This window comes from Phialemonium atrogriseum, assembly GCF_030411735.1.
Source record: "Phialemonium atrogriseum strain 8032-3 unplaced genomic scaffold QBC33scaffold_54, whole genome shotgun sequence".
Classification (NCBI taxonomy): Eukaryota; Fungi; Ascomycota; class Sordariomycetes; order Cephalothecales; family Cephalothecaceae; genus Phialemonium; species Phialemonium atrogriseum.
Window position 1 is genome coordinate 45,187 of NW_026848191.1, and position 26,405 is coordinate 71,591.

Genomic DNA, 26,405 nt, shown 5'->3' on the forward strand with positions numbered 1-26,405 from the left:
TTCCGCAGTAGCGGTTTGTTTCAAAACCCAGACAGAGCTTAGCTTACTCTCTGGAAACAAGAACAGAGGAACTCGGAATTAGTTAGCGGCTCATTACTGAGCCGCCGAAGGTTTTCTCTAATTATTCACGCTACCTCGACGTGCATCATACGTTCAGATCCATTTCCATGTGATGACGGAAATACATAATAATATTCACCGAGCTCACCATGCCTTCCAACAATAGACAGACAGTCAGGTTGCGCCTCTGACCACTCACTTGCATATAAAAAACCACCAAATCCGACTCTAGGCAGGGGCTTCCCCATCAGCCATATATATGGAATCAATAAAAGGTAGTCGTAAGATCAGGAGGTATCCAGGACGTATTCAGGTAATTAGCTGATGCCACATGAGCAGCTCAATCAATTCAGACTCTCTTTAATAGCTTCAAATCTACCGGGCTTTCACCACAAGATTCAATGATGCCCAATGTGCATCACTTCGAGAAGAAATAGCAAAGCCTCCGCTAGCGGATATCATGAAAGCCGCCATCACACACGATTAACGAGCCATTCACATAGCTGCTCTCGTCACTGAGCAGGAAACTCATCACGTTAGCCTGCTCCTGCGGAAACGCCATCCTCCTCAGCCCGATCTGCTGATTGACCGCGGACTCCTCACTGGCCTTCGAACCCGCCTTCCCCTCCTCGCCCATTGAATGCTCGATCATGGCAGTGAGCGTCCAACCAGGGCAGATGGCATTGATGCGGATCCCGTCGGGCCCGTAAAACTTGGCGCCATTTTTCGTGATCCCTACGGCGGCGTACTTGCTAGGCGTGTACGCAGCGAGGCCTACAGCGTGAAGGCCGGAGATGGATGCTATGTTTGCGATGGCGCCGCGCTGGGGCTTGATAGGGAAGGTAGCAGGCGGTGTGGACTGCACCGGCCGAGGTTCTTGGGTTCGCATCTGGAGAGCTTCGTGTTTCTGACAAAGCCATAAACCGCGGGCGTTCACGGCGTAAGTCCTGTAGGTGGGGGGGGGAAGGGGGGAAGACATATCCATCAGCCACCACTTTTGCTGACTTGCACTGCTTGGTTGGCTTCCTCACCTGTCAAAGAGTTCCGTAGTGATGCTCTCCTCCTCCTCCCACACCTTCTCACAAATCCCCGCACAATTCGCTGCGTAATCGAGCCGCCCTGTCCGCTTCGCGGCCATATCCACGAGCCGCTTGACTTCGCCCTCCTGGCGCACGTCTACACGGTGGTACTCGACGGGGACTCGGTATTCCTGTGCGATGCTACGCGCGACCGCCGTTCCTCGCTCGTGCTGCATGTCGGCGATGAACAGCCCGATTCCGCGACTGGCCAGCTTTCGACATATGGCTTCTCCGATGCCTGACGCTCCGCCGGTCACGAGTGCAGTCAGTGTCATGTTGCTGATTCCGGTGGTGTTGGGTCTGAGATCCGTTGTGTAGTCCAGTTACAGCACAGTGGTTGCCGTGGGCTGGCTTGTTTGGGGATGTTCTCTTCTGTGTTTCGTCATTACAAAACAAGTCCAATTAGTCTTGTAACCCTGGAACTTGATCCAATCCCCTCGGTCAATGCGCTCTTGATGCGGTTCGGAATTGCAATGCCATGTTTCTCGCCTTAACGGTTCCCCGCAAATCCATGTTAGCACCCCTGACGACCGCCCCCCGCAAATCGCCATTGCCGAAAACTGAATGCCGCAGGACCCACTCAAAAATAAGCAGAACCTATTGGCTGGATCTGATCTGTAGGAAAAGCATTGGTAATTTATTCGTGACTTCATTGGCCGTCAGGATCTCTCTGTGTTGGAAGCCCTAGCGCTAATATCCAATTGGGTTAGCTACCCCGGCGGAGGTATAGTACATGATTACATGTAATTATACACACGCTAACCTGCTCAGGCATGGAAAAAGTACCAGTCCACATATAGGAAGGAATCCTTACGAATAATCCCAAAAAAGGATCCTTCTCCGGCCGCCGGAATTTCCTCCCCAGGATCTCAAAGGTTAACGTGGCAGGGGTGAATGAAGTACAGGCCGCCCTTCTCTAGACCGTAGATAGCCTGTGATAGCATCGCGTAAGACTCTTATGGTCACGAACGAATGTCAAACCCAAATTTTTTTTTTTTTTTTTGCATGGAAAATCTCCACTCTTTACTGCCCTAGAATCACACAAGATGCTGATACACGGCACTCTCCACCGCGCCAATCAGCTCTCCGACCCTCGCATCAGACGACGGCATGATCTGCGTACAAATCATCCCGGCAACGCCCTTCTCACGATCAAGCCACCACCAGAGGTTCGGCAGCCCCGCCCAGTGGACGGCATTCGCCCCGCGACCCGTCGCGCTCGGATGCGGGGTGATCATAAAGGTCAGGCCCCAGCCCTGCGGCTGGTCGGGCGGCTGCGGGAAGAACTCGTCGACGGGGGCGACGAGGTCGGGCTTCGCGGCCGGGTAGTGCTTGCGCGCGAGGTTGGGCATGTGTGGGAGCTGGTTGGTGAACATTTCTTCCGTGGTGGACTTTTGCAGGATGCGCGCTCCGGTCCGAGGGGAGACGCCGCTGTTTAGGAGCGCTGCGAGGATTTCTGGCCCCCGTGCGTGTGTGTGTCAGTGGTTGGGTTTGTTTGACAGAGGATATTGTGCGTGGCCTAGCTAGATGCGTCTAGATAACACTAGAATGGGCGAGAGACGGTTACTCACGGCAAAACTCCCCTGGCTGGGCGAAACATCCCGCACCGCCGCTGTTGAGGCATCTCTTGGCGTCGTCGGCGTCCACAGTAAGGGAGCGGTGCATGAGATGGTCGCGGAGCGAGACGGTGCCGTCCACGGCCCGTTGGTGCATATACGCTAGATGCTTCCTCATCTGCGCGGTCGGGAACATGGTGATATTCTTGAGTCCAAGCGGGTCGAATATGTGCTTCTGCATATAGTCGTTCAAGCGCATATTCGTGACGCGTTCTAGAGCCACACCAGCCCAATCTAGGTTGACCTGGATGGAAGGGTTAGTTAGGAGTTGCTGTGGTTGGGCAGCACATGGTTAATTAACTTACTCCGTAGTTGAACTCTTCACCTGGCTGCGCTATCAACGGCTGCAGCAGGTCACAGAATTGCCCCGAGAACTCATCATATCCGACCGGTCGCCCAAATTCCGCGAGTTTTGTGTTGTAGAAGGTATAGCCAAACCCCGCTACTCGGAGAATCGAATCAGCAAAGCATCTCCGGAAATGACAAGACATGTCCTCGAGTCACACTCGTACCAGTATGAGTGAGCAGCATGCGCAAGGTAATTCGTCTCTTCTTCTCTTCCATGGCGCCGTCGTCGCGCAGGACCTTGACATCGCGGAGCTCCGGACAAACAGTCTCCAACTGGTCAGCGTCATCCAAAGCGAGCCTCCCCTGCTCCACCAGCTGCATCACCGCAATTCCCGTAATGACCTTGGTGCACGACGCAATCCAGAACATGTTGTCGAGGCTCATGGGCTCGGGTTTTCCCACCCCGCGTTTCCCGGCGGCGTGGGCAAACACTTCGTGGCCGTCCCGGTTGACGACCACCACCGATGCGCCTGGGATGCCATTCGAGGCGCTGCATGCCGCGTCCATCAGCTCGCGCAGGGCCCGGGGGCCGTCGCTGTGTAGGTTGCTGGCTCCCATGGTGAACGGCGCGGATAACAGGAGTATGGGGGTGGCTGGCTTCTTGCTTTGCTTTCACGCTGCCTCTTATTGGATTGTCCCCAACCGGTTTTCCACGACGAACGTCTGTCGTGAGAAGACCCATGGCTAATAATAATTAACTAATACTGGCGTGGTCGGTTACTCCCAACGAGTCTCGGAGATATGCTGGTACGGAGCCGGGTTGTGCAATCCCGCATTGCCGAGCTAGCCAGAGCCCCGGGTTAAGTATGCCGAAGCACGACGTTCTACGGGGTAGCAACATATTAGCCACGGGTACAAGATGTAATTAGGTACAAGATGCAATTCTGCGAACTTGTGGATTCTGATTTCTCATCATCGCTAGACAGCCAGCCATCTATCTATCCATCCGTCTCTATTTGATTGCTAGTGGATTGGCCGGCCCAGCTACGCCACCGACAATATGGATGGGAGCACTTGTAAACAAGAATTCATAGACGCCATCCTTTCGACAGTCCTCGGCCAGGGCCTCTAGGTTGAAGAACTCCCCGATGGGGCAACCCCACAGGGACAAGATGGTCTCGTGCAGTTTCGTCTTAGTCGGCCAGCTCTCGAACGTCGGCGCATCGCTCGCCACCGCAGCAAAGTGATTGTCCCAGAGCCACTCGAGGCTTCTCTCCTCGTTTGCCAGCCCCACCAACTGGACGTTTGGCCCCTGAGCCGTCCAAGCCTGCTTCTGGATCGTGCCCGTCTTGAGATAACCCGCCGTCCACCCGAAGCGGACCAGCAGGATATCCCCCGTCTGGAAGGTCGTCCCCTGGGATTCGGCGACGCGCTGGAGCTCATCGGCGGTCACAGACCTCTCATCGCCGGTACCTCGGAAGCCCCCAGTCCCTTGCTTGTCGCACCAGCCCTTGTAGTCCAGCAGAACGCCTCTGCCCACGATCCCCTCGCGCGCATAGTTCTGCATGCCCAAGCGATCCGTGGCCTGCGGGCCGACAAACTCGTCGGCGCTCACGCCGTTGTAGAACCGCGGCTCCATCGGGTCGCGGCCGGCCATGTGCGCGAAGTGCCGCAGGCCGTCCCAGTGCGTCGAGCTCTGCGTGTTCATCACTAGGTGGTCGTCGAATGCCGGATAGCCTTTCTTGATGATCTTGTGTTCCGCCACCGGCCTGTTGAAGAAGGAGTCCGACGGCTGCCGGTTCAGCGGTAGTGACAGTCCAAAGGACTTGCCCTGGCGTACTAGCCGTGCGGCGGCTTTGCGCCGCGACGGCGTGAGAAGGTTGAGCGTCCCGAGCTCGTCCGCGTCGCCCCATAGGCCCCAGGCTGAACCTTTGGGCTCACCGGGCTTGTAGGGTAGGTCGGCCCAGCTAGGCAGATTCTCCGCGGGTGAAGACATGCTGCCTCGTCTATAGGATTGTTTGGAGTTGGTCTTGTGGGGGGGGGGGATCAACCATGACGATGTGGCCGCACGTAGATTTTTATTAAATAAAGTAAATTATTATCGATCAGACGAGACCCCTTCCGAGGTAAGGATGGATACTCGGACCGGCCGACGGAAATGATTTGTCCGGTCAAAATATCCGGCTGTCTAATTGGACATGCCTGCGCCACAATAGATAGACAGGCAACCCTACGAATAATTAGTGGACAATCCGGATTCTGATCCTGATTCTGGGCTGCTCCCTGTTGTGGCTGGCGGGCCAACTTCCTAAACCAGTCCATCTGAGGGACATCTCACACTACTCTAATTAGAGGTTGGACGGCGAACGGGTTCTTGGTCAAATTATATGCACAGAGCAGAAGTTTCTCTGTCCGATACGAGAAAATGATGAGGCGATCGCCCTTTTCAATTAATAACTGTATAAAATTTCCAGCGAGCAAGCAAGCAGCACTGTTGGCTAATTTACGCCCTACATCTTCATCATGACCGTCTTGGTCTCTGTCCATGAGTCCAATGACTTAAACGAAAACTCCCTGCCCTCGCCACTTTGCTTGAAGCCACCAAATGGCATGTCAAACGGCGCCGTGGGAGAAGTGCAGTTGACGCCCACCATGCCCGCCTCCAAGCCCTTGGCGAAGCGCAACACCCGCTTGAGGTCGTTGGTGAAGATGGACGAGTAGAGCCCGTACTCGGTGTCGTTGGCCCGTTGCAGCGCCTCCTCCTCGGTCTCGAACGTGTTGACAACGGCAACGGGCCCAAAGATCTCCTCGCGGTTGATCTGCGAGCCCTCGCCCGGGTCCAGAAACACGGTCGGCTCGATGAAGTAGCCCCTTTCGCCCACGCGCCGCCCTCCGGCGATGGGCTCCAGCCCCTGCGTCCGCGCCGCCTCGATGAAGCCCATGACCGACTGGAATTGCGCCGCATCGGCCTGCGGCGCGTGCGTGGTGTCCGGATCCAGCGCATCGCCCACCTTGCCCATGGCCTTCCGGAACGCGGCCGTGTACGCCTCGACGAAGCGGTCGGCGATCGACGCCTGCACGTACACTCGCGAGCTGGCGTAGCACAGCTGCCCGGAGTTGCCGGCGATGGAGAGCGCGGCCGCCTCTGCCGCGGCTGCGAGGTCGGCGTCCTCGAAGACGATGCACGGCGATTTGCCGCCGAGCTCCAGCGTGACGTGCTTGAGGTTGGACTTGGCCGCGAGCTGCTTGACGATGCGGCCCGTCCGCGTGCTGCCCGTGAAGGCCAGCTTGCGGATCCGCATGTGCGACGCAATGGCCGCGCCTGTCACCGCCCCGAAGCCCGGGAGGATGCTCAGCACGCCTGGGGGGAAGCCGGCCTTGGGGATCAGCTTGGCCACACACAGCGCCGTCAGCGGGGACTTCTCCGACGGCTTCAGCACCAGCGTGTTGCCCGCCGCGAGCGCCGGGCCGACCTTCATGGCAAAGGCCGCCAGCGGGCCGTTCCACGGGATGATGGCGCCGCACACGCCGTACGGCTGGCGCAGCGTCAGATTCAGCATGCCGGCCGTCGACAGGCTCGTCTCGCCGTGCAGCTCCGTGGCCAGCCCGGCGAAGTACTGCAGCAGCGCCGCCGCCCACCGCACCTCTCCTGGGTAGTGTGCCGCCACCTTGCCCATGCTGATGGCCTCGAGGTAGGCCAGCTCGTCCACCGACTCGACCATCAGCTCGGCAAGCCGCCGCAGACAGGCCCCGCGCGCATCGGCAGAGAGCTCTGACCATGCTGGGAAGGCCTTCTCGGCGGCGTCGACGGCGGCATCGACCTCGTTGACGCCCGCTTGGCTCACCTGCGCCGATAGCTCTTCGGTGCTCGGGTTGTAGATGGGGAATTTGTCCGCGGTCTCGACGAACGTGTTGTTGATGAAACAACGCGTCTCGATGGACGTGCTGAATCGGTAAAACGGGCTATTGGGGGGGAGTGTAGTAGGCATGATGGAATAACTAAACCAGGATAGGATGAGTGATACGATCGATATGGAAGGGAGGGGGTCGGGTTAGACAATGTTTGATCTAAGAGCACAAGCACGAGCACGCACATGCACAATCCCACAAGTGACCTTTTCAAGATATGCACCCACGACGCAATAGGTAGTTGAGTTAGAAATATCCGCGTGGCTGCGGGCCCGCTTGTTTTTGTGGCGCGGTGGCTGGCCAAAATCCCCCGGAATTGTGCGCCTCTCCTAGCATCTCCGGCCGAGGTTCTTCAAGCTGCGACTCCGCGGGGGCACTGGGCGCCAGCTCCTCCGGGAAATTTTGCTGGCAGCTTCTGGTGAGTCCAGGCTCGGACTTTTGCACAGGCATAGGGGAATCCCAGACGGGGTCGGTCGTGTCTTTTTTCTTTTTTTCTTTTTTTTTCTTCTTCTTCTGAGATCTGCAACTAGCATCACTTTCTCGCCACTGCACTTCGCTACTGGGCCTGATCGTTGAACATTAGAACGCTCCTGAGCTCTTCTTGTTCAACACCTTTATCCTGCCCATATCAAGATGCAGCGCTTCGGATGTGCGCCGCCCGTCCTTCGTTCCTTGCGGACACCTCTTCCTGTTCCTCCTCGCGTCCCCGTACACCTCCGCAAACGCTACTCAAGCCTGCGCCCGGCCACAGCAGTCATCGGACCATGCAGGCAACCCGGCAGGGCGGCAGCAGCTGCAGCCACAGGTGGCAACAGCGGCCATTTTACGAAAAGGAGGGAGAGCACTCTCCTTAAGCCCGACTCGGCCAGCTGGGTGCAGCCGGTGGACCTGTCCGGCACACAGGAACGTCTCGCATCGTGCCGGGGCAAGATCGCCGTGGTGACGGGCGGGGCACGGGGCATTGGAGCACAGATCGCCCTCGGACTGGCCGAAGCGGGCGCCATCCCGGCCATCTTCGACATCTTGGACGAGCCTGTCGCAGCGGAGTTCGCGCCCATCTTGAAGGCTTGCCCGCAGACCAAGTACTACAAGACCGATGTCTCCTCCCCCGACTCTGTCGCCGCTTCTTACAAAGCCGTCATATCGGACTTCAACCGCGTCGACATCTGCGTCGCAGCCGCCGGCCTCATTCGGGAAACGGCTTTCGTCGACGTGCCGCAGGAGGAGCTGGCTCTGCAGACCCAGGTGAATATAAACGGCGTCTTCAACACGGTGCAGCAGGCGGCCAAGCAGATGATCTCCCAGGGCACCGGCGGATCGTTACTCGTCATCGCGTCCATCGCATCGCACCGCGCTCTACGCGGCCAGCTGGGGAGCGTCTACATCATGACCAAGTGCGCGGTGCGCGGGCTGGTCAAGCAGGTGGCCATCGAGCTGGGCCAGTATGGGATCAGGATCAATTCGCTGTCGCCCGGCTACGTGCAGACGAAGCTGGCTGTCGAGATCGCCACGCCGGAGAAGGTGGAGAGGTGGAATGCGGCGTCGCCGCTCGGCCGCATGGAGAGGCCGGATGAGTTGAAGGCTCCTGCCGTCTTTCTCTGTAGCGATGCGGCCAGCTTTGTCACGGGCACGGATCTTCTGGTCGATGGTGGTGCCACGACGTGATTTGCTGGAGGATATTATAATTTATTTGATCTCTTGGTTTCACTACGTAGTTAATTTAGCTAGTCCCCTCAAACTCGAAACATATTATTATGTGACAAATTATTATACCTAGTCATGTCTGCGTTTGGAAGTGACCCTTGTACACTTCTTGCTCTGAACAACTTCTTGTTCTGAACTGTTCAATATTCTCAGTCTATTCTCAGTCGATACTATCTCGTCTGGCCAAGAACAGGAGGGAGAGAGAGAGAAAAGAATGGACTACGCCCAAAGGTCGACCACGGCCCTACCCGCAATTTCACCACGCCGGAGCATATCCACCGCCTGCGGGATCTCGCTCATCTTGAACTTGGTCACCCTCGGACGAAGCAGTCCGCGTGCGGCAAGGTCAAGCGCTCCCGCACAATCCCCCAAGGTCCCGACCATGGTCCCCTTGACCGTCAAGCCCATCCCGCACATGGTGGTTGGGTCCGCGCCGGCAATGACCTTGCCAGAAGTCGGCATCGACAGACACATGACTATCCCGCCCACGCGGACCAGCTCCATCGCCTGCGTGTAGCTGCTCGGGTGGGACGCCGTCACTATCACGCCGTGTGCACCTCCACCCGTGATGTCCTTGACGCGGGCGACCACGTCGTCCTTTGTGAAATCGACGTACTCCTCCGCCCCGAGCCCCAAGCACAATCCCCTCTTGTCCTCCCCGCCATCGATTGCCACGCACCGCAGGCCCATGGCCCTCGCCATCTGCAACGCCATGTGGCCGACGCCGCCGCCGGCGCCCGGGAAGACGGCCCACTGGCCGACGACGAGCCCGCTCGCCCGCAGGGAATGATACGCCGTCGTGCCGGAGCACATGATGGGCGCGGCGTCGAAGTCGTCGACGCCGTCGGGGATGCGCGAGGCGTACGCCGCCGGCACGGCGATGTACTGCTGGTAGGTGCCGTCCATGTTGATGCCCGTGAACCTGGCCGCGGGGCAGAACATCTCCTTGCCGTCCATGCAGGCCGTGCAGGCGTGGCACACGTGCGAGATGGGCTTGACGCCGGCCCGGTCGCCGACCTTCCACCCCGTCACCTTGGCGCCCACCTCCTCCACCACGCCGGCGCCCTCGTGCCCGACCGTCTGGCTGGTTGTGCGGAAGTCGGACCAGTCCGCCAGCATCAGGTGCAGGTCCGAGTGGCAGAGCCCCGTGACGTTGAGCCGGACGAGGATCTCGTCGTCGGCCGGCGAGGGTTTCGGCTTTTCGACGATCTGGAGGCTGAAGTTTTCGCCCGGGTTCGTGAGCACGGCGGCGAGCATGGTGTTGGACTTTGTTTTGCCGGTCATTGTGAAAGCGGATTTATTAGTCGGGTTTTAGAGATACGAATATGCCCGGAGTGAAGCTCCTTTGCATTGTTTCCGTTTTTAGCGGCAGATCCCCTCGATTTATGGCGTGTGGGGTGCGGAGTCACGGGGGAGATTCATTATTCACAGAGACTAGCTAGGAAGTGAATCTCCGAGAAGCCCAGGGCCTCGGTCCAATATCATCAACACGAGGCCAGCGGCCGGGGAATTCTCGGCAGAAAACGTGCAGTACGTACGTATAAACATGACGCTATGAGAACAGACATAATGATATAGGGCCCCCAACAATACTATGTTGCCATAGATCGGATGCATTCGCGCTTGCCAAACTACTCTGTGCCCAACCCCAGCCTCCAAAATGTCACGACCAATTCGGATCGCCAATGTCAGCGGGTGGGCCGGCGATAGAAAAGACGCTTGTTTGCGACAGGCCAGAGCAGACCCGGCGCCTGACGCCCTCTTCGGCGACTGGCTCTCGGAACTGACCATCGGATGGTCCGCCGAGGCACGCTATAGGGATCGGCGGAGTGGGCGGACCGACGGCGACGACTACTTTGTCAAGAGCGTCCTGACTGCGTTCGACATGGCCGTGGACACCATGGTGGACCGAAAGCAGAAATTCATCACCAATGCCGGCTGTCTGAGCCCGCGCGGGTGCGCCGAGTCGCTGCAGAAGATTGCCAGACAGCACGGCCATGGCCATCTGAAGTTCGCCTATGTCTCCGGAGACGATGTGCTGGATCGGTTCGAGGACCTGAACAAGCGCAAGCCCTTCAAGCATTTCGACACCGCCAAGGACCTCACCAGCTCCTCGCAACGGGGCGCCGTCTGTGGCGTCAATGCGTATATCGGAGCGTGGCCGATCGTGGCGGCCCTCCGGAACGGCGCCGATGTTGTGGTCACCGGTCGAGCAACCGACGCCTCTGCTGTTGTCGCCCTGGCGGCATGGTGGCACGGCTGGGAAGAAGACCAGTACAGCTCATTGGCCAACAGCTTTCTCTGTGGCCATGTCATCGAGTGCTCCATGTACGTCACCGGCGGCAATTTCTCCGGATTCAAGTCCATCGTCGACAAGAGTACCGACTTGTCGTTCCCGGTAGCCGAGGTGTCCGCCGACGGCTCGTTCATCGTCACCAAGAACCCGGCCGAGAATGGCATCGTGACCAGGCAGACTGTGACGGCACAGATCTTGTACGAGATCCAGGGCAACATGTATCTCTGTCCCGACGTGCAGGCCGACCTGCACGACGTTGTTGTCGAAGAAGTTGGTCAAGACCGCGTTCGCGTCTCTGGAGCCAAAGGCCTTGCACCTCCAAACACAGCTAAAGTCGCAGTCTTCGCCGTCGGCGGCTACCAGGCCGAAGCCTTTGCATTTGCTACGGGGCTTGATTACAAGGTCAAATTTCAGATGTTCGAGAAACTGGCTCGACACTGGCTCGCGGGCCAGCCGCAGATCAAGTTCGACGTCTTGTCTTTCCAACATATCGGACAGCCAATCGAGAACCCGAGGACCGAGCTCGAGGCCACCGCAACCATGCGCATCTTTGCCCAGGCGGCGAGGGAAGAGGACTTCCCGCCTAACGGTCTCGCTGCCTTGGTCGAGGGCCTAAGCATGGGCACATATCCCGGCTTCCACCGCGCGCTAGACCTGCGCAACACCATGCCAAAGATGTACATGGACTACTGGCCATCGAGGATGGACGAGTCCGAGCTCAACATCAGCTGTTCATTCTTGGATGGCAACACGCTACACGTGGCGAACCATCGAGAGGTCACTGGCCCAGTTCCATCCGCCTCCTACGACAGCCCTCAGCCATATGAGGCTGCGAGGTGGGGTCCGACTGTCCTGTTGCCTCTTGGCGCAATCGTCATGGGACGCTCGGGTGACAAGGGCGGCAACGCCAACATTGGCCTCTTTGTCCGTCACGAGGACGAATTCGAGTGGTTGCGCACCTTCTTGTCTCTCGAGAGGCTCACTTACCTGCTGGGCGACGAGGCCAAATTGTTGACGAGTCTGGAGCGGGTCGAGTTCCCGGGGCTGCTGGCGGTACATGCGCTTTGCAGGGGGATTCTGGGCGGGGGTGTCTGCAATACCGATCGATTGGATGGGCTGGCCAAGTCAATGGTTGAGTTTGTACGCGCCCGCGTTGTGGAGTTGCCGCAAAAGTTTGTAGCCAGGGGCACCATATAATAGTGAAAAGCAGAGCGCTCGAATTAGAAAAGAGCCAAAACATTCGCCGGCGAAGTTATCCCGGAATCTACATTCAGTGGCGCGCTGGCCAAGAAGAATGTCCACCTTTTCTTCTTTGCACAGAGATTCGCCAATTCCTCCAAGTCCCACAGCTTTCCAATCATGGATCCCCACATTGCCAGCAAGTATTCGTGGAGGTTTGGAGTTGACGGTGGCCATGCTTCGTAAGTTAAACTGTCTGTCGCGACGGCGGCAAAATGGTTGTTCCAATGCCTTGAAATCATCATCAGCTAATACTGCACAGCATATCGGGTGGGGGGGAAGGGCTTAGGTCTAGACCATCTGAAGGATTCCTCGTTTGCCTCTATTCCCAGGAACTCTGTCCCTTCGGCGGCGACCCTCTTGCGGTCGGTTTGGCTGGCATCGTTGTACCACGCGGTAAAGCCCAATCGAATACACAAGATATCACCAGCTCTAAAGACAACGTTTTGAGCTTTTGCCACGGCCTCCAACTCCGTCACCGGGATTCGCCTTCTCAGCAGTGGATCACGCTCCTTGCCATGCTTCTCCGCCCACGCTGCCCAGTCAAGCAATACACCTCGTCCACAGATGCCTCCTTGTTTATGCACATTGCGAATGCCGTGGTTCAATTCATTCCTGGCCTTGAAATCGTCGTGTCTCAACCCGTTGTAGTATTGTTTTGACCTTTGAGGCTTTGAGATTAGCCGGCGTTCCCTTTTCAGACATCAGCCCCAGACTAAATTAGACTTCCCACGATTGAAGTGCGACATGCAACGGTGTGTTCCAATGGGAGCCTGTCTGCGGGCTGAAGGATATCTGCTCGTCGTGTCCGCAAAAGTCGAGAAGTGGCACCAGGTCAATGAGCTTGTGCTCGGGGAGCTTGCGTCCAAAGGCGGGAAATTGGAGCTTCTCGAGTCCCCAGTCGAGGGATAGTCTGTCACCGTCAATTATCTCTTCCTTGGCAGCTCTGGCCACCAGAGCTGGGGTTATCAGATTCAACGTCCCGAGCTCGTCTTTTTGGCCCGGTCTATCGAAGACGCCCCAGGCACATCCCTTGTAGCCAGCCCCTTCGACATGTTTCAGAGAGTCGAAATCCGGAACATGGCTTTGGTTTTCGATGCCAGTCATTCTTTTAGGTTTTCAATTGTTGCATCTAGGACGATAATAAAACGGACTGTCGAGCAAAGAGGATACTTGTGACGCGAACAAATAGTTCAGCTTTTGGCAGCGTGTAAGCCATGGCATATAGCAATGACCGTCTAGTGCGCATGATTCATTCAAAGACCGCTCAACTAGCGTTTGTTCCGAGTACTTAGGATCCACTTAATGGAATCCCGAGTACCCCTGTGTTCGGCAGATCTGATATCAGTAACTACTATGTACATGTACATGTACATGCACATACATCCGCCGAATGGACCTAATTCCGAGTACCCTCGGTCCGAGGATTTTGCGTTGTAATTATACCAGTAACCCAAACTTTATGTACTATGTAGCCCTATGTAGCTTAATGGGATTCCTGTCTCTGGATTTTGATAGCTACCAAACACATATGCCAAGTTTTTTATATCCATCAGCATCCAATTGCCTTGGATATCTCCTTTCCAGGTCTCGAATCCAAATCCGGCTTAGTCATTAGACGCCAAGTTGGACATCGACTCTTCACCCACCTCTTCACCTCTTCGCTTTTTTTTTTTTTAATTGGGGGGGAAGGAGAGGTGTATTATCATCTCCAAGTAGGTACGAAGTTGCTTAACGTAACTAGATATGTCCTTTTGTTCGATAATCAGCAATCAAACTTGAGCTAACATATATACGACTATGACAGTATTAGAAGATGGGTTCGTTTTACAAAGGCTACTGTTCCACGATTAGTGGAAAGTGGCTTCAGCTTGGGGTTACGCTTTGCTCGGCCATGACATTTATGCTCTTTGGCTATGACCAAGGCGTTCTCGGAGGTCTCATAGCTACGCCACAACTCCTCGACGCTCTCCACATTGCCGCCAGCGACGCCAACACGCAGGGAACTGTTACGGCAATCTACAACATCGGCTGTCTGGTGGGGTGCCTCATCTGTGCGACCGCGGGCCAGATGTTGGGCCGACGGACATATATAGTCATTGGTGGCTTTATTCTTATCCTCGGAGCAAGCATCCAGGCAGGTGCCAATGGAACTCCCATGATGATTGCCGGCCGGGTAATTGCAGGCATTGGCACGGGCATGGAGACGTCTTTCATACCCATCTGGGTCTCCGAATGTGCACAAGCTGCTCATAGAGGTGCCCTCGTCGCCGTCCAGCTCTCCATCGTTCTCTTGGGCCTGTCGCTGGCGTATTGGTTCGACTACGGCACAACGAATAACCTGACGGGATCGGTGGTATGGAGGTTGCCTTTGGCCTTCCAAGTCGTGTTTATCATTGGCGCACTCTGCACCATTCCCCTGCTCCCAGAGTCTCCCCGATGGCTATACTCGAACGGCCATCTTGATGACGCTGATGACGTTATGGCCCGCATTCTGCAAGTCCCAGTCCATGACCCTGCCGTCCTCACCCGCAGGGCAGAAGTCCTGGAAGCACTGAGGATGGAGAAGGAGACAGAGTTCCGCCTGAAGAATATCTTCTTCGACGACTCTCCGATCAATACTTCCTGGCGCATCTGGATTGGGGTCATCATCCAGTTTCTTCAACAACTCGGCGGCATCAACCTTGTCGCCTACTATGCGTCGTACATCTTCATCCATAACCTGGGCAAGACACAATATCAGGCCAGTTTGCTGTCCGGGGGCCTGAGTCTCGTCTTCTGGGGAGGGTCTTTAACATCCATCTATACCGTGGAGAGGTTTGGCCGGCGTCCGGTATTGCTCGTCGGTGCGACCTGCACATCCATATGCATGATCCTCTACACCATAGGTCTGGCCATCTACACCGAGAAATCCTTGACCATGGCCGTCGCCTTCATTTTCTTGTTTGAGTTCAGCTTTGGGGCGTCTTGGTGCATCGTTCCCTGGATGTATGCCCCGGAAGTGACCCCCCTGCACGTCAGGCACATCGGGACCTCACTCGCCGTTGGCATGGAATGGCTCATGACATTCGTCATCGTCAAAGTCGGTCCGATCGGGATCACGAATTCGGGATGGAAGTTCTATCTGCTGTTCTGCGTTTTCAACGTCATTCAGGTGATATTTGTCTGGTTTTGTGTCAAGGAGACCAAGGGGCTCACCCTGGAGGAGATTGATTTGGTCTTTGCAAAACCAGCGCATAGGGCTCACCTGCAGGCCCAGCTATATAACGCCGAGCATATCCCAAATGGGGATGGAAAGGAGGTCCTGGAGGTGGGGATGGACGAGAAAGCGACACAAGACCCCTGAGGATGTAATTAGGCGTAGATAGTGAGTGATACACCATGCCATTCCCGATTGATCGCGGAGAGGTTGCTCTTCTCGAACTGAGCTAGAGAGGTCAACGACCGTACTTGTCAACGAGCCGTCTCTGCGGCTCCAAACCTTTGTTTCTCAGTCCCCGGCACTCCATCACGAGGTGGAATGGCGTCTTGTCTTCTAGGCCGCACTTGCATAGCGGGGACTGCACGTCCGGGACCCTCCGACCGTAGCCTTAACGCCTATCTGGCTTGCCCTCATTTGCATGAGCACCGAGATCACGTACTTCGGCACTCCGACGTGCTTAGCCACGGTGGTACATAGTTTGAGAACAGGCATGTATTGTTACCCACACACGTTTTCCAGCATCTAGCCCGTTGGAAGCTAACAGACCGGCCTGTGCCAAGATATCCTGGTAATACCCTTCGCCAAATTGTCTGATTGCTGTGACATGGTTGACGTTGAATTCTACAATAGGCTGTGCTTGCGATGTGAGTTCCGTATTACACTTGCTAAAGTCCACTCGTCATGGATTTGCTAACTTCACACTAGATTCCTGCCCATATATGTCGCTCCCCAGTTTCACGAGCTCCTTTTATCTACAAGCTTACCACTGTGGATGGATAGGAAAAGCTCTTCCCTTCCTTCTTGCCTGGATGTTGCTGGATGACACTAGGAGATGGATATCTGGAGGCCCTTTCTCTTCTTCGTCTTTAGAATGGACATGAGTCTTTGTACTGCTTGGTCTACTTTAAGCCGGTATTAAATTGTTGTACGGTCCTGAGCTGGTGCTAGTGCTGCTGCTTTAACCCGAGCTGTAGTGTGCCCGGGGTGAGCCGCCCGTACGGTAACCCTAACCCTAAAGAATGCTGGTATTATGTGACAGGATGGCTTTTCGATTTGCCACAGTTTCCGCCGTGGCCAGGAAGCCACCGGAATTACAATTCCGTCCGCAATTGGTATAGCCCAACAGTGACCGAAATCCAAACTTGACTCCGCCACGGTTACAAAGCCGACGCAATCCAGCTTGGGATATGCTAGATCCATAGCTGGTTTGTTTTCAGCTTATTGAGCTGATTGGGTGCAGTCTCCTACCACGGAAGCGAGCATGTCTATGAGTACTGTAGAAGGCGTCCAGCAACAGACAACGTCCCCACGTGCCTTTTTGCAGGGGGCTCCTACAGCCGGCTGTACAAGATTCGACGAAGGGCTGTCGACTTCCATAATGAACAGTTCAACAGACGAACTACCGGCGCTAGCGGAGGACCCATCGGCCTCGCTCACGGAGAATATATTTGACGAGTGGTCGGCACTAGCTGAAGAGTTGTTAGTTTCTGTGGCGACAGATCCAATAGACGGGCTGATGGGACTGGCTGACGGGTCGCCGCCTACCGAGACGAGCATTCCGGGAGAGGCGCTTCCGATACCTCCGGGCCAGGCAGCTGGGTTCCCATCCGATGATGCCAAACCGAGAAAGGCCCCACGGCGGACCCGAAGGCAGGGGACCCGACCGCCGCGGGCATTAATTGCGTGCGTGAATTGTCGTGGTCGCAAGGTACGTTGCGATACCTCAATAACGGGTACTCCTTGCTCCAATTGCTCGCACTTCGACGAAGTCTGCTCCATCGCTCCTAGGAAAAGACGTTCCGATAACTGGTAAATTAAACATTGGTGCCATACTTTTCCCCCCGTGCGTTCAGTCGGCTTACAATGCGGGCAGGAATGTTGCAGTCTGCTCGAGCATAGCTAGAGCCAGGAGCGCCAGTCTCGCTGGCCAGTCCCAGCCCAAGGCTTGCCTTGACGGCAGTGAAAAGAAGTGCACAGAAACCCCTGCGGTTAGTGCCCAGAAACAACCTAGTCTCGGCGTGCATCTCTTCTCCCGGCAACTTCCCACCGACCTGAGCACTGCCGATGTCGTAATGATGCGGGCAAAGGGTGCCCTCCGGGTCCCAAGGGCGACGGCGCTTCGCGGGCTCATCAAATCCTTCTGCCAGTTCGTATATTGCCGAGCTCCAGTCGTGGATCTATATGAGCTATTGGAACTTTCCGGGCCAGGAGACGTGGAAACGCCCGAAACGAGCATCAGTCTTCTTCTCCTGAATGCGATCATGCTCACCGCATCCATGCATGCCCCAGTGGAAGTTCTACGCGATGCCGGTTATGGCTCTCGAGCAGAGGCATTGGCTGGATTCCACGACAAAGTGAGGGTACACAAGTCCCTCCCTTGCGCCGACAGAAATTTGCTCGTCAAGCAGCTAACTCCGTCCCAGGTACTTTACAATCTAAACTACGAGAAGGACGCCGTCGCCACCCTCCAAACCCTCCTTTTGTTGGCATATGCCTCTGACGACAGTGAGTCGGACAAGGACAAGACACATTGGACCACTGTTGCCGTGTCTTTGTGCTACCGCATCGGGCTGAATCACTATCCCAAGGGCGAGGGCTCGGCGTTGCTCGGCAAGGGTCCTGGGCGTCTATGGAGACGATTATGGTGGTCATGTTTTATCCTGGACCGACTGGTTACCGTGACATACGGGCGAATCCCAGGTATCAACCAACAAGACTGGGATGTTCCATATCTGCAGATGGATGACCTTGAGCTCGAAGCAATGCCGGGCTTTGTCGACCAGATGTTGGTTCAACAACTTGCAGAATGTTTTATTGAGAAGGCAGAGTTGAGCGTACACCGTGGTTGCAAGTGCTCCACTGAATTAATACCCCCAGCAACACTTCCCCCATACCACAGTCACTACCTTGCCGACGAGGACTATGAGCTTGGTCTAATTCATTCAATGTTCGGGCCTATCAGTAAATTCTAATCAATCGGGTACTGCTATTTGTCCTTTGTGCTCTCACTGCTAAGGCACGTAGTTAGAAATCCACATCGAGATTCCAGACCATCCAGCTGTAAGGCTGGGGCTTTGCAGGCTTGTCTGCCTGCTGCGGGATTGCAGCCTTGTACACGCTGCACTGCATGCTGCTGATTTCCATGAGGACCTGGCTGTTGCTAGCTATAAGCTGGTTGCAGCCTGCACGCCGAGTGTTTCGAATACGGTAAGATTGAATTTGAGAAAATTACACCAAGTAACGAGAATCGTCGCTTACTAAGAGGCAGTATGGCATTTGGACAGTCACCCTCCTCCAATCATGCATTTGTGGCGTTGATAAGAGAACGCACGTCTCATGGAGGCGTTGTTGGCAGAGCAGGGCTGCAGGATGAATGCTAATCTGATTGGCTTTGCGTTCGACAAATGCTTATCGCACTTCTGTTTGCTATTCTAACTGGTTAGCGGAGACAAAGAAACACAGGCCTGCCCCTCCAAACCAACCGCACTTCTGAGGCTGCAGGATGAATGCCGATCTGATTGGCTTTGCGTTCGACAAGTGCTCATCGCACTTCTGTTCGCCATCCTAACTGGTTGGCGGAACAGGGAAACACAGGCCTACCCCTCCAAACCGACCGCACTTCTGTTCGGACTTCTTATTGGTCGGGGGCACATATATTATAGTCACAGAACCCCCCGCCCTCTCGATATTATCTCGTTCTCATCACTTGGAGTAGCACAAAGACCATATCGCGACCCACGCCTAGCTGGAATTCCTTACCACTCCAAAGAAAACCCAGTTTCCTTTCAATCTTCCGTTGCTATTACATTTCCCGTCAATTCACACCCAAACTCGAAGCTCAAAATGCCGTTTCACACGCCTCTCGCCCCTAAATCAACCCCACAGCCTAGCAGGCTAGAAATGGTCCCGGCACCAATGGGTTCGCTGCCAAAACAGCGGATTCGCCACTCGGATGAAGAATGGGACGAACTCAAACCCATCGTCACAAGACTATTCATCGACGAAAACAAAACAGCGTCAAGATTACTAGAGGACCTTCAACAAAGCCATGGTTTTCGGACAAGGTTCGTCTTTCACACGAGTCTTTCTTAGCTTACATGTCTTTCGCCACATCGTGGTCCGTTCCTTACAAGATACAGCCTTCGAGTGCTCAAAGAAAAGCTCGACCAATGGGATTTGAGAAAGAACCTGAAGCAGTCAGAAATGAAGATTCTGCTCGCGAAACGCAACTATCGAAGCTCTGCTGGAAAAAACACGGTATTCCATTACAAAGGCCGGGAGCTGTCCGACGAGCGGCTAGTCCGTGCTGGCAAACGCCCCTGGATCAGAGATGAGACGCCTCAGTCTCCTGGAGCTCGTGAGCAGTCTCGGCTACAGTCTTTATTTTCAAGATATCTGACGGTATAATAGGAACGCCATCAGATGTGGAGTACCACACTCCACCAATGGATGTGATTGATGAAGACGTTGAGCAGTTAACCAATTCCGAGCTGAGCAATGATGAAGTTGTGCCCGGCCCGTCGCAAGCATGCTCCCCGCCCGCGAGAAAACGCGGTACATCCATTGCGGAGATCGATCATCATAGCCTAGCGTCCAGTAAGTTATTACGTCTTCAACGGAACTCTCCCTTAGCCATATTTGACTAATTTGCTGATGAAGTTTCCAGAAAAACGACGAAAGAGTCGGGAAGGTGCACATTCAGTGGACTTTGGAGCCAGCCCTCCAAGTGGCATCCACGACACCACGGCCCAAGATATGGCACGCAGTATCAACAGGCTGAGTGCACTATGGTCTGAGGAAAACAGAGTGTTTCACACATTTTCCGATGACGAGAGAATGATAGACAGCCTGGTGCAAGACTTTCAAACCGTTCTGGACGCAGCATTGCAAAACGGGCATGTCGTGTGTCGATGCTGCGGCCGCCGTGATTTGCTCAGAGATCACGAGGACCCCGAACTGGAGAGCAATGTCCATCGCATCCGTCGTGGATTCGAAGATGCTTCTTTGGCTGTGAACACAATGGGTGAGCTTATTAATCCCTTGTTTCTGATAAGATTAGGGGCTGCATAACTAACTCTTCCAAGGTTCACTTGGTAGGAGATTCGGGAGTAAAATTACACAGCAGACAATTAGATGTGATGAGTTCGAATTCGAATACGGACATCTCTTCCTTTTTATTCATCACGCCGAAAATACGAACTCCGAAAACTCCACAACGAGTATGACATTCATACCAAATAATCCCCAGAGGCATCACATGTTTGTCGCATCGACATTCCAGGAAGAAGTATGGAAATGTCCAATTCAAGCAATTTCGCGACTTGAAGTCTACAGAGTCATACCCGCGGAATCACACGTATTTACCCTAGTACGTGAAGGACGACTACAAGAGTTTCGTGAAATGTTGCAAAGAGGCGAGGCTTCTCTTCGGGACCACGACGAGAATGGAGCGTCACTATTATTCGTGAGTCATCCCAAATCTCGTCATCGATTTAAGGCCGAAGCTTATAATTTCAATCAAAGTATTCTACTCGCCAGCCGGAGATGTGCAAATATCTCATTGCGGGCGGGTTGGATGTCGATCACGTGGGAAAGGTCGAGCTCCTTGACCATAGTTTTTCAATGTACGAAGATGAGTCCTAAGTCTCTTTTCGACAGTATTTGAAATCAGGCTAATTCATCTTACCAGGACTCCCTTACAAGTGGGGTGTAACGACGACGAAATCGACCGAGACACATTGTCATTGATAAACAGATGCCGCAGATTGCTTCTGGAAGCTGGCGCTGATCCAACGATTGATGTCGATGGAAAAGCTGGTTCATTTTTCTCAGCTATCCATGAGTCTGGTGTACCTGTTCGTCGATTCACGAGAACTATCAACAGGAACGTACTAATTCACGAGCAGGAATCATTTCGAATAGCATGGAATCCGGACTTAACTGGTCATTTTGCTTCAATCTCTTCCTATACCGTATGGGATGGCCTCACATCACTGTCGGCCTATTGCATGGGCTTCAGCACAGGCTGCGACAGAGATGGAGTTAATGCGCTTCTTGACCTAGGTGCAGACATCAATGCCCGCGATGTCTTCGGTCGCACTTGTTTACACATTTTCATGAGCCTTTTGCATGGTGACTTCCGCATACGAAAAGATTACGGCGTCCTAGAATGTCTTATCGAAAGAGGAGCCGATGTCAATGCTCAGGACAACTCGGGGACCTCAGTTTCAAGGGTTGCTTACACGCACCTATATCCTCGGTGTCGGGATATTGGAAGTTATCCCGGAGACCTCTGGGACTCGGTCTTACAAAGCTGTGGCTACAATATCGAAGAATATCGTCGCGACAAGTGTCGTAAGGCCAAATATACGAAGCGCTACACGCGAGCGCATTTCGAGATGCTTTGGGAAGGGAAGGAACATCTATGTCCTTATTGGGATGACGAACCATGGCCGCCAAATGCTGAGGGCGATTCCAGTACCGATGACCTCGAGTATGACAGCGACGACTCGTCCAATGTCCCCAGCGACTCAGACGAAGGCGACGAAGGAAGTTCCTTAGCGGAAGAGACGCAGGAGAAGGAAGATGGTTATTCGGACGAAGATGGTGAAGGAGGTTTCCAAGGAGAAGAAATTCATGACATAGGAGCGTACTTGGTCTGATGAAGAGGCAGTTGCAAGTTTCACATATTGGTAATTGAGCCTGAAGAGAGGTTCGGGGCCATAATGTAGCACACATAGAGGAGCGAATCTACTAAATTCTTCAGGCGAGACCTAAGAGAGTGTGAAGAAGCTTCGGTAAAGAATCCCTAAGTTTTGTCATACACCATATGCCCCAAAATGTCGGCCGCTGCTTCCCAAGAAATGCGGTTAATTAAAGGCCTCTTGTTGGTGTTTTCTTGCTTCTCTTCACATCTTTGTGCCAATCCCTTTTTCTCTTCCGCAGTACAGGTACAGTATACAAGTCGCCTTGCCAACCACCACTATCTCACTTAAATGCCAACCAAAACCAAGCCGCACCCATCAAATCGGAGCCTGCAGGTGGTCCAACTGGCGGTAACCTTTGGCTAGCAGTGCCGCTGCCTAGTATGATAAAGTTGTAGACGTTGCAGAGGTGGAAATCTCCACGTGCTTGGGTAGTAGTCCCTAGGGAATCGTATCTGACAGCCAGAGGTCTTAAAGTAGCATTGTCACTACCTATTCTAAACTTCCAATGCCTGTTGCCGATCCTCCTTAGCTTTTGCAGAAGAAGGCCAAACCCGACTATGGATATAGAGGTGCTAGTTACAATGATGTATCTTAGCCTGCGAATCATAGAGATTATTATTCGCCGACAACGCCGAAAAAAAGGATTCAATGACTTGCTTTCCCTGCACAGATCCTCCTATCATTGTCGATATTTAATTCATTGACTTGGGGCTCCATCTTTCTCCCGCGGGTAGCGCAAGCAGCGCAGGCTTCTTGAATATCCTGGAACTGCTTCTCATTCTCCTCAGGCTGAATCAGGAGCCAGATCAGCCGCACCCAATCTATCACTGTCAAGCGTTGTTCAACTAGACAACTACCAGTGCTATGTCTAACCCTGTCTCTAGAATTCACGCAATGGTTCCATTAAGGCCTGATATTGTTCTGTTGGTCCTTGCAACGGGTTAGCAGACAGAAAATCACGGAGATCTGCTGAGGGAAGCGTTTTATCCTGCCAACGAAGCTGCCAAAGGGTAGTTGCTGCGGCATAGAGTGTGGATGTAGCGTGTTAGGCAGGTTCCTATCTAGTCTCTGCGCCAGCGGGAGAGGCAGTGCTGGTAGCCTGCTCCTGGTAAGCTGCGGCTGGTGAGATCGGATTTGCCAAGCACCTCGTCTCCACTGAACCACGCAAGCCTTGCACTGCCGTGTGGAAGTGAGTGTAACCAGGTTAGCAAATCTGTATTCATGCTTGCTATAACCGAGACCGGCTTTGATGCCGGCAATAAAAAGGGTTTCTTAGATGGTGAGGTGGAAGGACAACGACAGGAGCGCCGAGAGTGCAACCTTTCCGATGCCCCGCGACCGCAGATTTGGTTGGTATGTGGAACACCTATACAAAGACTAAGTTCTCCGACGGGGTGCCCATCACGGAACTGGCGCATCGATCTTCCCAGCAATTAGTTTCCCGCAACACGGGAGCTCTAACTCTGCAGAATCACCGAATTGCCGCCAGTGGGGAAAAGATGTGTGCAGCCCAGTGTCTCCTCCTCGGCATCAGGGGCAGGTCCCTGGCCAGAGCACCGGTAACGCCCGGGCGTGGTCATGGACCCCAATTGTCACTGGGAAAGAGAAGGCTGCCTCTGGCGCAGGGTCAGGTTGGCACATATCCCAACCATGGATGAGAATGCTTGCAGGCATAACCTTCAGCCCATCAAGAGCCTATGAGCACACCCTCGCCCAGGACTTGGACAAGTCAAGGGTGGGGTGATAGGTTCATCAGAGGCGATAACTGTAACTGTATCTTCAAACATCTTACAAGCTAACCGTCCGCACGCCGTTAGAGTTGGCGCTCACGATAAGGGAGTCAAGCTTCATGCCGATGATAACGACATGTAGATTATAAGTCGAAACGTCGTTGATGCGCCGATGAAGTTTATAGCGTCGTCAAGGCTCGTCGTGCCCCCAAAGGTATGATCGGGTCAACAAGGAGGGCGCGGTATGAAGACCTGAACGACATATAATACCCGATCCACACTCCACACTCTCAACAAGACGCCCACGCAGCCATCCGAAAGCCAGTTAAACCAACCATCAATCATACTCGTATGGACAAAGTCTCCCATCGCGGCACAGTCAACGGCTCCCCTATTCAGGGCAATCCCGGGAAGGTCAGAGGTCAAGGATAGGGAGGTAGATTACGTCTTGAAGCTAGAGGTCTGAAGATCCTGCCATAGGCCCCGAGGGTTGCGAGATCATCACCGCCGAAGATGGTGAACGTGATGCAATACGACCCGTGCAACCTTGGACGACTTCCTGGAATCTGTGGAACGCCCGAAACCGTACTCGGGCTCCGCCGCCTCGCCTTCCGGCCCGACTGTGACGTCATAATCGCTCATGCTGGTGGTGGCAGGGACAAGCGGTCTGGATAAGAGGAGCTGCCGAATGACGGGCAGTCTACAAGGGATCTTGTCTAGAAACAGGTGGCAGATCCTGCCCTAAACCTGTCCCTTCTCCTCCCTTGGCGCTGCTGATGTTGACTTGCTAGCATCAGAGGCTATAAATTGCCAGGAGGAGAAATCTTTGCCCATGACGACGTTGTCCAAATGTGCCATTAAACCTTAATATACCCGAAAATAGCCGTGCAAGGAGGAGAAGGAGGCGGAAGAGAAGGAGGCGGAAGAGAAGGAGGCGGAAGAGAAGGAGGAGGAGAGGAACACACGCACATATCGAAGAGCATACCAGCCGGCGTTTATATATATCTGCCCACTTGATAGTCAGCGCAGTTTTCTTGGTCACCACTCATCATATAAGCCGCCTGAAGTGGCACAGGAGGCATCGCATACACCGGCAGCCCAGCACAATACAAAGCCAGTAGTCCGGAGGGCTCCCTCGACACCAAGAACCCGGCCAGGTTTGTCCAGCCTCCAGCCCTGATAGGTTGATCTCAGGGTTAGATAGGCAAGGCCTTGAATGCCGCAACTGTCCACGCTTTGTCTTGAGGAGCAGCCTGTCAGCCTACATCTCGACTACAGCGCATATGTTGTCATTTGCCTTCGCTTATGAGCAACATGGCGTAGGCTAGCCCAGCGCTCCTGCAGTCCGCATACTTGTCACCCCTCTTCTTTCTTCAAGCTACAGGAAGGCGCTTGTCAACTATATCGTGATGGTTAAGTCACCTATGGCACGCCAAATACCGAGGATCTATTTGCTTGCTTGCAATTTTCTCAGGGGTAATCTCAGGGGTAATTTCGAGGGTAACCTGCCAGTGACAAAGGTCTTTTCGAACATCTAATGAGGTGGAATAAATAGAGACATGGCGGTTATAGGGACTTTGAAGAGCAGCAAATCTCCGAGTATCATCCATTAGTCCGTCCAGTGTCTATTAGCCAAGATATGGGGGAGTGACTAGGTAGGCTCGTGGTCCCACACCACGCATTTTCCCCACTCGCTAAAGTGAAGCATCTTTTTATTACTCTGTTCGTCGCATCCGTTTGCACTGGCAGGTGACAGGGTTGATATCCTTATGACCTAATACTTATCATAGGTAAGCCTAAGAGACCGGTGACCTGGTTCCAATTCGGAAGACGTAATTGTCTGGATATCTGCCTCATGCCAAGCAGTGAGTAAATACAATTACGCTGAGGGATGAGAATATGATGGAGAGGTAGCTGTAGGGCACTGTATTACCACCATCTATGCCGCGGGAGCTTCGTCATCATCAAAAGGTTGCGCTGGGAGTGAGCTTATGTGCCCCCTTTCCACCTATGCCATAGCGCCTATCCCACGTAAGGTTTCCAGAAAGCTCCGTTTGGCTCACCGAGGGACTATGGCCAGGAGCCGGTAATAAGCATGCAAGATTTGCAAAGGGCTGACAACTTCACAAATCCTGACTGGTCTCGGATTTCTGCTCCGGAACAACGAGTTCTTGAGCTCAACGTTGACACAGGCCAAGGGGAGACGAGCAACTTCCTCGTCCAGGATCTCGGCAGGACATAACCTTCTTCTCAAGCTTCCCGCTCTTGAACCTCGATATAATTTTGCCGTGTGTCCGTTGCTTGTCCTATTCAAGAGTCTAGGTGGAACTGAAGGCAAGGGCTGATCGATCGAAGCTCATGGCGTTGAGCTGCGGTAACAGCTCGCCGTCTCCACCACCATCTTCACGGGACGCACAGAACCCCCGCGGTACCCCTTAGGCGTCTCGCCGTCCCCCTACGTAACGAAGTCGGTCACTGAGGCCTCAACTCAGGCCAATACCCGGCCGGGGAAGCCAAGCAGTTTCCGTTGCACCTAGCACATCCACCCGTCTTTGCTGGCAGCTCCTTTGCTGGC

General features: G+C 54.3%; 11 protein-coding genes across 11 annotated transcripts; 5 read left to right on the top strand and 6 right to left on the bottom strand.

The window, feature by feature from the left end:
- Positions 1-508: 508 nt before the first annotated feature.
- Positions 509-1,414, bottom strand: QBC33DRAFT_582138 (uncharacterized protein; the record flags this gene model as incomplete). The annotated part of the gene is made up of 2 exons (XM_060431320.1): positions 509-1,007; positions 1,092-1,414. 2 exons carry the CDS (start codon positions 1,412-1,414, stop codon positions 509-511), a joined length of 822 nt encoding a protein of 273 aa, XP_060278021.1.
- A 762-nt stretch (positions 1,415-2,176) lies between these two features.
- QBC33DRAFT_520115 (beta-lactamase/transpeptidase-like protein) lies at positions 2,177-3,661 on the bottom strand (the record flags this gene model as incomplete). The annotated part of the gene is made up of 4 exons (XM_060426340.1): positions 2,177-2,595; positions 2,711-2,999; positions 3,061-3,197; positions 3,268-3,661. The coding sequence occupies 4 exons, from the start codon at positions 3,659-3,661 to the stop codon at positions 2,177-2,179; spliced, it is 1,239 nt and encodes a 412-aa protein (XP_060278022.1).
- A 394-nt stretch (positions 3,662-4,055) lies between these two features.
- On the bottom strand, positions 4,056-5,103 carry QBC33DRAFT_603833 (putative cyclase-domain-containing protein; the record flags this gene model as incomplete). Its single annotated transcript, XM_060432219.1, has 1 exon — positions 4,056-5,103. Exon 1 carries the CDS (start codon positions 5,037-5,039, stop codon positions 4,056-4,058), a length of 984 nt encoding a protein of 327 aa, XP_060278023.1. The 5' UTR covers positions 5,040-5,103.
- A 450-nt stretch (positions 5,104-5,553) lies between these two features.
- QBC33DRAFT_564405 (Aldehyde/histidinol dehydrogenase) lies at positions 5,554-7,032 on the bottom strand (the record flags this gene model as incomplete). The annotated part of the gene is made up of 1 exon (XM_060430375.1): positions 5,554-7,032. The coding sequence occupies one exon, from the start codon at positions 7,030-7,032 to the stop codon at positions 5,554-5,556; it is 1,479 nt and encodes a 492-aa protein (XP_060278024.1).
- Positions 7,033-7,585: 553 nt separating this feature from the next.
- Positions 7,586-8,617, top strand: QBC33DRAFT_502251 (uncharacterized protein; the record flags this gene model as incomplete). The annotated part of the gene is made up of 1 exon (XM_060425720.1): positions 7,586-8,617. One exon carries the CDS (start codon positions 7,586-7,588, stop codon positions 8,615-8,617), a length of 1,032 nt encoding a protein of 343 aa, XP_060278025.1.
- Positions 8,618-8,875: 258 nt separating this feature from the next.
- On the bottom strand, positions 8,876-9,940 carry QBC33DRAFT_564407 (alcohol dehydrogenase GroES-like domain-containing protein; the record flags this gene model as incomplete). Its single annotated transcript, XM_060430376.1, has 1 exon — positions 8,876-9,940. The coding sequence occupies one exon, from the start codon at positions 9,938-9,940 to the stop codon at positions 8,876-8,878; it is 1,065 nt and encodes a 354-aa protein (XP_060278026.1).
- Positions 9,941-10,316: 376 nt separating this feature from the next.
- QBC33DRAFT_603842 (uncharacterized protein) lies at positions 10,317-12,149 on the top strand (the record flags this gene model as incomplete). Its single annotated transcript, XM_060432220.1, has 1 exon — positions 10,317-12,149. One exon carries the CDS (start codon positions 10,317-10,319, stop codon positions 12,147-12,149), a length of 1,833 nt encoding a protein of 610 aa, XP_060278027.1.
- A 23-nt stretch (positions 12,150-12,172) lies between these two features.
- QBC33DRAFT_603844 (uncharacterized protein) lies at positions 12,173-13,271 on the bottom strand (the record flags this gene model as incomplete). Its single annotated transcript, XM_060432221.1, has 3 exons — positions 12,173-12,422; positions 12,489-12,862; positions 12,918-13,271. Coding segments are annotated over 3 exons (978 nt in total), but the record flags the coding sequence as incomplete, so codon positions are not given.
- Positions 13,272-14,007: 736 nt separating this feature from the next.
- QBC33DRAFT_462674 (general substrate transporter) lies at positions 14,008-15,537 on the top strand (the record flags this gene model as incomplete). The annotated part of the gene is made up of 1 exon (XM_060425084.1): positions 14,008-15,537. The coding sequence occupies one exon, from the start codon at positions 14,008-14,010 to the stop codon at positions 15,535-15,537; it is 1,530 nt and encodes a 509-aa protein (XP_060278029.1).
- Positions 15,538-16,771: 1,234 nt separating this feature from the next.
- Positions 16,772-18,365, top strand: QBC33DRAFT_564411 (fungal-specific transcription factor domain-containing protein; the record flags this gene model as incomplete). The annotated part of the gene is made up of 3 exons (XM_060430377.1): positions 16,772-17,076; positions 17,267-17,747; positions 17,817-18,365. 3 exons carry the CDS (start codon positions 16,772-16,774, stop codon positions 18,363-18,365), a joined length of 1,335 nt encoding a protein of 444 aa, XP_060278030.1.
- A 2,190-nt stretch (positions 18,366-20,555) lies between these two features.
- On the top strand, positions 20,556-22,083 carry QBC33DRAFT_553312 (uncharacterized protein). The gene is made up of 4 exons (XM_060429389.1): positions 20,556-20,857; positions 20,917-21,017; positions 21,083-21,248; positions 21,300-22,083. The coding sequence occupies exons 1-4, from the start codon at positions 20,615-20,617 to the stop codon at positions 22,053-22,055; spliced, it is 1,266 nt and encodes a 421-aa protein (XP_060278031.1). The 5' UTR covers positions 20,556-20,614; the 3' UTR covers positions 22,056-22,083.
- The last annotated feature ends 4,322 nt before the right edge of the window (positions 22,084-26,405 follow it).

Excerpts from the sequence above, each read along its gene's own strand:
- QBC33DRAFT_553312 (XM_060429389.1), top strand. The coding sequence starts at position 20,615 with ATGACATTCATACCAAATAATCCCCAGAGGCATCACATGTTTGTCGCA. Across the intron at positions 20,858-20,916 it reads ATGGAGCGTCACTATTATTC|TATTCTACTCGCCAGCCGGA; the intron begins GTGAGTCATCCC and ends TTTCAATCAAAG. Across the intron at positions 21,018-21,082 it reads CTTGACCATAGTTTTTCAAT|GACTCCCTTACAAGTGGGGT; the intron begins GTACGAAGATGA and ends TCATCTTACCAG.